Consider the following 10,000-nt stretch of genomic DNA (forward strand, 5'->3'; position numbering starts at 1 on the left):
TTTGGGTGGGAGCCAATACCGGGCTGCAAACCATGTCTGAAGGCTTAATTACCGTGATACCACTGAGGCTGGTTAATGCAAGACAAAGTGTCCTGCATTCAAAGGAACTGGCCCACACTAGAATGTGCACCCAATTAAGATAGGTGTACACTACAACAGCTTGCTCTCACCATGCACATTAAATCATTCAAAGGAACTGGCCCACACTAGAATGTGCACCCAATTAAGATAGGTGTACACTACAACAGCTTGCTCTCACCATGCACATTAAATCATTTCCTCCCCCTCCACCCACTGCAGTACAGAGTCTCTGCTTGGGCTGATGTTGGCTCCTGCCTCCAGAGGGCAGCAGTGTGGCGATATGAGTGCACCACTCAGAAGAATTATGTCCTAAATGAAGTGCAGCTCTTGAAGACGATTCTCAATAGGAGCGTTCAGGAAGCAATTTGCACGAATTGAGTTAGTAAGTATAATGGGTTTGCAAGATTAGCACACATTCTCTGCGCTCGATCAGGCAGACTAGGTCTCCAGCTGCCCGACTGATCTCAATCGAGTCTTTATCCATCACATCTCATTTCAAAGTAAATTTCCTCTTTCTATCAGTTGTCAAATTCCATTTGGGACAGCCTTAAAAACTTGTTTATGCCAAGCAACCACTCATTACAATCATCTTCTCTTTAGCAACATCTTTTCCATAACCTTTTTTTTTGTAGCATTTATTATAAATACATAAAATGAATAACAAAATAATAGGTTACTTAATAGTTTAAGGATTACTCGATATGACAGGGAAAACCCCTAAAGAAACGTGGAATGTATATATACCATATAAAACGGGATCAATATTTTTGTACTTTACTTGAGGTTTTTTGTGGGTTTTTTTTTTTTTTAATATAGGCCAGTTAATTCTTAAGATTCATGGTAACCATGAAGGCAAGATTGATTTGCCTGCATTTTCAATGAAGTTCTTATAGATTGCATGGCCAAAATAAAATATTGCCTTGGGTTGGTATTCTTTCTTAGAGGGGTGGCAATAAAGAAAACGGACAGGGCTATACAATGTGTTCTGTTTAAACTGGATTCCGTTGATGAGATGTGCTGAAATACATTGTATGCTGGATTAGGCAGCTTTGTCCCAAACTACTGTCACTAAATGATCATAGCAGTTTGCACAGAAATCCATATACAGTGGATTCTGTTTAAATTGGATTCATGGGCAACTGATGAGATGTGCTGATATACACAGTGTGTTGGATTAGGCAGCTTTCTCCCAAACTGCTGTTACTAAATGATCATAGACATAGCAGTTTGCATAGAAATCCAGTTTATACACTGGTCCACTGTACATGTATAATCATATTTGTATCTTTACACAGATGTTGGTCCAATGTGTAATCATATTTGAATCTGCATGTATACAGAAGTTGGTCCAATGTATAATCATATTTATATCTTTACACAGATGTTGGTCCAATGTATAATCATATTTGTATCTTTACACAGATGTTGGTCCAATGTGTAATCATATTTGTATCTTTACGCAGATGTTGGTCTAATGTATAATCATATTTGTATCTTTACACAGATGTTGCTCCAGTGTGTAATCATATTTGTATCTTTACACAGATGTCGGTCCATTGTATAATCATATTTGTATCTTTACACAGATGTCGGTCCAATGTATAATCATATTTGTATTTTTATATACACAGATGTTGGTCCACTGTGTAATCATATTTGTATCTTTACACAGATGTTGGTCCACTGTATAATCATATTTGTATCTTTACACAGATGTCGGTCCAATGTATAATCATATTTGTATCTTTACACATATGTTGGTCCAATGTATAATCATATTTGTATTTTTACATCGATGTTAGTCCAATGTATAATCATATTTGTATGTGTACACAGAAGTTAGTCCACTGTGTAATCATATTTGTATCTGTACACAGATGTTAGTCCAGTGTATAATCATATTTGTATCTGTACACAGAAGTTAGTCCACTGTGTAATCATATTTGTATCTGTACACAGATGTTAGTCCAGTGTATAATCATATTTGTATCTGTACACAGAAGTTAGTCCACTGTGTAACCATATTTGTATCTTTACACAGATGTTGGTCCAATGTATAATCATATTTGTATCTGTACACAGTAGTTAGTCCAATGTATAATCATATTTGTATCTGTACACAGAAGTTAGTCCAATGTATAATCATAGTTGTATCTTTACACAGATGTTGGTCCACTGTGTAATTATATTTGTATCTTTACACAGATGTTAGTCCAATGTATAATCATATTTGTATCTTTATACAGATGTTGGTCCAATGTATAATCATATTTGTATCTTTACACAGATGTTGGTCCACTGTAATCATATTTGTATCTTTACACAGATGTTGGTCCAATGTATAATCATAGTTGTATCTTTATACAGATGTTGGTCCAATGTATAATCATAGTTGTATCTTTACACAGATGTCGGTCCACTGTGTAATCATATTTGTATCTTTACACAGATGTCGGTCCAATGTGTAATCATATTGTTGGTCCACTGTATAATCATATTTGTATCTGTACACAGAAGTTAGTCCACTGTGTAATCATATTTGTATCTGTACACATATGTTAGTCCAGTGTATAATCATATTTGTATCTGTACACAGAAGTTAGTCCACTGTGTAACCATATTTGTATGTTTACACACTTGTTGGTCCAATGTATAATCATATTTGTATCTGTACACAGTAGTTAGTCCAATGAATAATCATATTTGTATCTTTACACAGATGTTGGTCCAGTGTATAACCATATTTGTATCTTTACACAGATGTTAGTCCAATGTATAATCATAGTTGTATCTTTACACAGATGTTGGTCCACTATGTAATCATATTTGTATCTTTACACAGATGTTGGTCCACTGTAATCATATTTGTATCTGTACACAGATGTTGGTCCACTATGTAATCATATTTGTATCTTTACACAGATGTTAGTCCACTGTAATGATATTTGTATCTGAACACAGATGCTGGTCCACTGTGTAATCATATTTGTATTTTTACACAGATGTTGGTCTATTATATAATCATATTTGTATCTGTACACAGATGTTGGTCTAATGCATAATCATATTTGTATTTTTATACAGATGTTGGTCCAGTGTATAACCATATTTGTATTTTTACACAGATGTTGGTCAAATGTATAATCATATTTGTATCTTTACACAGATGTTGGTCCAATGTATAATCATATTTGTATCTTTACACAGATGTTGGTCCAATGTATAATCATATTTGTATCTTTATACAGATGTTGGTCCAATATATAATCATATTTGTATCTGTACACAGATGTTGGTCTAATGTATAATCATATTTGTATTTTTACACAGATGTTGGTCCAATGTATAATCATATTTGTATTTTATTACATTTACTTACCACACCTGTGAAACTAAATGAGCCGACGAAGCTACAGAAAGAAATGAAAGCTCTCACCTGCCGACACATAGAGATGCTGGCCCTGTTCGCCTTCCTTGATGATGTAATGTCCCTGTTTGATTTTCTTCTCATACATGCAATCCACAATCTCGCGCACTTGGGTAGAATCCAAGTTCTTGAGGAAGTCATTGTTCAGTATTGCATCCTTAATAAGCTGCTTCGCTCTGAAAGTAACCGAGGAGTGGAATGTTTCAATTAAGCAATGGTTAATGGCATCCCCACAATTACATGTAAGTAGCATGGTCAGTTGGATGTCAAAGCTGTAAATGGTGTTTGAGGGGAGTTATCACTCTCACTTTCCTGAGACTAGTTCAAGGACAGTAATTTTTTGCTCCCCATAGCATGTGAATTTATATGTTACCAATATGGTAATGTTCTAAAATGGATCCCCATATCTAAATTAGGGAAGCAATTAATCTCTCCTTAATTTTGTTTATGTCAAGGTCTGTAAATGAATCGATGAATGATATAGGCTTCCTGGTGTATATTTTGTTCAGAGTCACATCACAATTCATTATACACATTTCAGAGATCACTATGCAATTCTAAAACATCAAACAGTAGAACTTTGTTATCAATTTTCAAACTGATGGCAACTTTCACTGATCAAAATTATGGAAACAAAATGGTCCCTGACCTCTCCCTGAAGAGCAAGCAGTAGAAGATACTTGCCCAACATGGAAAGAGGTTAAAAATTGTTAAAGTTTGATTTGTTTAACGACACCACTAGAGTACATTAATTTATTAATCATCGGCTACTGGATGTCTAAAGGGATCTTTTATATGCACCATCCCATAGACAGGATAGCACATACCACAGCCTTTGATATACAAGTCGTGGTGCACTGGCTGGAATGAGAAATAGCCCAATGGGCCCACTGACAGGGATTGGTCCTGAATGACTGAGCATCAAGCGAGCGATTTACCACTGGGCTATGTCCCACCCCTGGAAAGAGGTTAATGCTTCAAGTTTGTTTTATTATTTATGGTCGATGGCTATCTTTTAGATGTGCACAGCTGCTCTCCTGCTGTTTTCAAGTGGAAAAATTAAGGTCTGATGATACAAACTTTTAGTTATATATAAATTAATTAAAACCCACATACTATTATGCTATACTGTTGTGGTATAAAGTTCATCACATTATTGTAATTTCATGATGATTAAAATGTGTCACTTTTGTAAATTACATGTATATTTATTGGATATTAAACAAGCTTTTATTTCATACCATGTTTATGTTCCAAGTGAAATAATTTTCAATTGTCATGAGTTTAATATCCTATTTATTAGAGCTGGGCGGTATATTGTATATACTGTTCGATATCGGTATTATATCAATACCGAATTACCATACCAAGCAAATCTCAAATTACCAAAATTTCAGTATTGAAAACATTTAATGTTTCCACAATTTCGGTATTGAAAACATTTAATGTTTCCTGCCATTTAGTAAAACACTAACAATATATCTGATGAATGCAAAATGACTGAAAAAAAGAGTGGATGGACATTCTTCTTCAGAATTGACAGAAAAACATGTACATGCATTTTGTGTTAATGGAAAGTATTTGAAATTAGGGGGTGAGCCTTACTAAGGCATGCATTTAAAGCAGAGTATACCGAAAATACTGCTCGATATCAGTATTGCATGTGACAATATCGAATACCAAACCGATACCGAGGTCAAACACCCCCAAAATACTGAATGAATGAATGAATGAATGAATAAATGAATGCATGCTTAACGACACCCCAGCACGAAAAATACATCGGCTACTGGGTGTCAAACTATGGTAATGCAAAGAAATAAAGTGACGATCAACAACAATATAAAAATTCAAGACTAAAAACAGTGCAAAGAACTGCGCTAAAACACAAATATCACAGATAGATACTGACTTTTACTAAAAATTTCAATTTTATCTCAAAGAAAACAAGGGGATTTGTGCTGTATTGGCCATTCTCAAAGAGAATGTTACACCCCTGCACCATGGTGAGGTAACAGCACGTGCAGGGGTCCAAAATACTGATACCGAACCTGAAATTTCAATACCACCCAGCTCTACTATTTATTACCCATAATTGATCTTAAATTATACATAACTGCAACTCATTTGGTTGACGTTCCTGTATGGTTGTAATCGGCATTCTAGTGGGACGTATCACTTTGATATGTACCAAGATATTTTTAATCATATGGGCAATAATATATATTTCTACTTTTCATACATACATGTATATTTTAATTAAAACAAGTGCATTTTTAATATACAGTGTAACAATTTTGTATGTGCAACAATACCTCACCCGGGGGGGGGGGAAGAGAGGAAATAGACAGAGAGAGAAAGAGAAAAAGAGAAAGACTTACAGACAGACACTAAGGCTACTACTAAGGGATATTTTATGTTTTATGGCCAGACGTGATGAGAAGAAACTAGTCTGTCAACGCCAATCGATCCTGTGACTATTCCAACACCAAGCTACTTCCAGCCTCATGGGAAAAATCATATACTATGATCAGTTAATTAGGTGGGTACTTTTCTCATTTAGCAACACAGTCTTAAATACAATCTTTCAACATACACATTCAAATAATACATTCTATGTTATGAAGCACTGGTTGGAATGGGAAATCACCCAACTGGTCCACTGAAGGGGATCAATTTTGCCACGTACTACATGTAACTGTACCTCAGGCAGAGACAGACGTAATCAAGCTTCAATTCTGTTGGGGGGGGGGGGTTGGGGAGGGAGAGGGTTTGTTTTAGGTATTTTGCATTTGAGAGTGTTGTCTAGGGGTTGGGAGGGTATTTAAAAAAAAAAATTATGGTAATTTGAAGCAGCAGAAAAATTAATTAACTCTTTTCAGAAAACCCCAAAATATCTTGGCATGACTGCTTCATTACTGGTGATCTTTTGATATCAGGACTGATACAAAAAATTGTCATCAAGATACATTTTTTATGAACTAGAAAAACTCAATACCTGCAATTTTGTCAATAACATATAGCTAGCATATTTGTTTTTCCCTTAAGTTCTTAAAAATAAAAAAATAAAATAAAAAATAAAAAATGGATACAGTTGACAGTCATCGGAAATCTTTCAAAGTATTATACAAAGCAACAAAGAAGTCTGTGTCATTCGAATTTCTCTTAAAGGTCACATCAAAAAACTCTTTACTGACAGATGCGTAAATACAGTTATATATAAGCAATGAAAGAGAGGAAAGAAAGATATCAAGTTCATCCACAGAGAGTATGTGAGTGGATTTCCTGTCACTAATGTCATCTGACCTATTGCCTAATCAACCATTTCCAGCAAGCACATTTAAAAAAACATTCAATATAATTGTGTGGTAGTGCATGGTGTTTCTGAATTATATTCTTGTGTTGATGGTTTTCTTTCTCAAGTTAACAAGTGATTACAAGCCTGCCTTAAAAAAAGTTTTTTGGTTAAACATGATACATGATAAATCACAGACCAAAGAGAACCATTATATATGCCAGACACACTAAGACTTGGTTCTAAATGCAGAGTACATTTGTCAAACCGCAACCTGTTTACACTAAATTGGCTTCCATCTTTTCCAAACAGCTGCAAATTTCATACCAAACTGCTGCCCACATGTGTCAACTGCTGCTTATTTATAATGATACATATTTAATGCCAAACTGCTGTCAACATGTTAACCGCCGTCTATTTATGTTACATATTTAATACCAAAATGTTGTTTACATTGTGTCAACTTCTGCCTATTTATGCTACATACATGTACTTAATACCGAACTTCTGCCTATTTATGCTACATACATGTACTTAATACCGAACTTCTGCCTATTTATACTACATACATGTACTTAATACCGAACTTCTGCCTATTTATGCTACATACATGTACTTAATACCGAACTTCTGCCTATTTATGCTACATACATGTACTTAATACCGAACTTCTGCCTATTTATGCTACATACATGTACTTAATACCGAACTTCTGCCTATTTATGCTACATACATGTACTTAATACCGAACTTCTGCCTATTTATGCTACATACATGTACTTAATACCGAACTTCTGCCTATTTATGCTACATACATGTACTTAATACCGAACTTCTGCATATGTGTTAACTGCTTGCTATTTAAAGGGACATTCCTGTGTTTGCTGCTCGTTTCAAGATGTTATCGACTAACAAAGATTTTTTAACAATTGTAATTATATATCAAATATATTTTTCTGCATAGAATATTAGTGGCTGTATATTAAACATGTTTCTAATCATTGTAATATTTGTACTAGGCTAAATTTCATTTTATTTCCAAAAATATAATTTTTTCGTATGTACGAAATTATTTAAAGACAAAATCCAGTTTGGGCTTCTTAAAAATATTAAGACAACCAGAAACACATTGAATATAGAGACACTGATATTCTAAACAAGAAAATATATTTAATATGTAAGTTTAAGCGTAGAAATATTTTATTAGTCGAAAACATTTTACAATGCAGCAAACTCAGGAATGTCCCTTTAAGCTACATATTTAATACCAAACTGCTTCCCACGTGTCAACTGCTGCCTATTTATAATGCTACATATTTAATACCAAACTGCTTCCCACGTGTGTCAACTGCTGCCTATTTATAATGCTACATATTTAATACCAAACTGCTTCCCACGTGTCAACTGCTGCCTATTTATAATGCTACATATTTAATACCAAACTGCTTCCCACGTGTCAACTGCTGCCTATTTATAATGCTACATATTTAATACCAAACTGCTTCCCACGTGTCAACTGCTGCCTATTTATAATGCTACATATTTAATACCAAACTGCTTCCCACGTGTCAACTGCTGCCTATTTATAATGCTACATATTTAATACCAAACTGCTTCCCACGTGTCAACTGCTGCCTATTTATAATGCTACATATTTAATACCAAACTGCTTCCCACGTGTCAACTGCTGCCTATTTATAATGCTACATATTTAATACCAAACTGCTTCCCACGTGTCAACTGCTGCCTATTTATAATGCTACATATGTAATACCAAACTGCTGCCCACATGTGTCAACTGCTGCCTATTTATAAAGCTACATATTTAATACCAAACTGCTTCCCACGTGTCAACTGCTGCCTATTTATAATGCTACATATTTAATACCAAACTGCTGCCCACATGTGTCAACTGCTGCCTATTTATAATGCTACATATTTAATACCAAACTGCTTCCCACGTGTCAACTGCTGCCTATTTATAATGCTACATATTTAATACCAAACTGCTGCCCACATGTGTCAACTGCTGCCTATTTATAATGCTACATATTTAATACCAAACTGCTTCCCACGTGTCAACTGCTGCCTATTTATAATGCTACATATTTAATACCAAACTGCTGCCCACATGTGTCAACTGCTGCCTATTTATAATGCTACATATTTAATACCAAACTGCTGCCCACGTGTCAACTGCTGCCTATTTATAATGCTACATATTTAATACCAAACTGCTGCCCACATGTGTCAACTGCTGCCTACATTTAATAAAACTGCTACATATGCTGCCTATTTATACCAAACCAAACTGCTTCCCACGTGTCAACTGCTGCCTATTTATAATGCTACATATTTAATACCAAACTGCTTCCCACATGTCAACTGCTGCCTATTTATAATGCTACATATTTAATACCAAACTGCTGCCCACATGTGTCAACTGCTGCCTATTTATGCTACATATTCAATACCAAACTGCTGCCCACATGTGTCAACTGCTGCCTATTTATACCAAATTGCTGCCTACTTAAATTATAAAATGTTACATACTTAATTCCAAACTGCTGCATACTTATAGGCCAAACTATTGATGTTTCAATCAGCCCAGCCATTTTTGAAAATGTCTGACCAAAGGTAGGCTAAATAAATACACATTTACAATTATCCTAGCTTATACATTTTAAAAGTCTTGATTTAAGACTTTAACAAAGTATCCAGAATTCAACTAGATACTTTTCTTATTAGCAAAAATATACATGTAGTGTCTTGTTTTAAAAATAGAACTCCATTTTTTAAATAAGAAAAAATAATGTCCCTATGTTTCCGTTTGCCAAAAAACACAAACTGCCAATATGAAGATTGCTCAGGAGATATACTCCATCAGGTACACAGATAGCTAGAGATAACAGTTTATTGTCAATTATTTTTAGTAAAAGCTATACAGTTGATTTTCAACACTTTGTATTGGCTTTTCATTGTATAAATATGGTTTGTGCATGTATATTAACTTCCTTTCCTGGATGGAGGAGCCGGCAAAGCCAGCACTTGCACCCAGGACAGGCATGCACTGTAACAGCTTGTACTGAATGTGCACATAAAACCCTATGACCTGACCTGTATATTAACTGAAAATATAATTGCAAAAATGTACAAAACATTGTAGTGCATAATTTGAAATATAAAATTAAATGCAC

The 10,000-nt window shown here is 34.7% G+C and overlaps 1 protein-coding gene across 2 annotated transcripts in view; it reads right to left on the reverse strand.

The window, feature by feature from the left end:
* The window catches only part of LOC121378889 (cGMP-dependent protein kinase 1-like), a 197,613-nt gene that overhangs the window by 76,362 nt on the left and 111,251 nt on the right, over positions 1–10,000 (reverse strand). For both annotated transcript variants that reach the window (XM_041507247.1, XM_041507245.1), the window contains exon 3: positions 3,518–3,684. In XM_041507247.1, the coding sequence (XP_041363181.1) occupies positions 3,518–3,684 (167 nt within the window). The remainder of the gene's footprint in view (positions 1–3,517; positions 3,685–10,000) is intronic.

Source organism: Gigantopelta aegis, chromosome 8 (genome assembly GCF_016097555.1).
Source record: "Gigantopelta aegis isolate Gae_Host chromosome 8, Gae_host_genome, whole genome shotgun sequence".
NCBI lineage: Eukaryota > Metazoa > Mollusca > Gastropoda > Neomphalida > Peltospiridae > Gigantopelta > Gigantopelta aegis.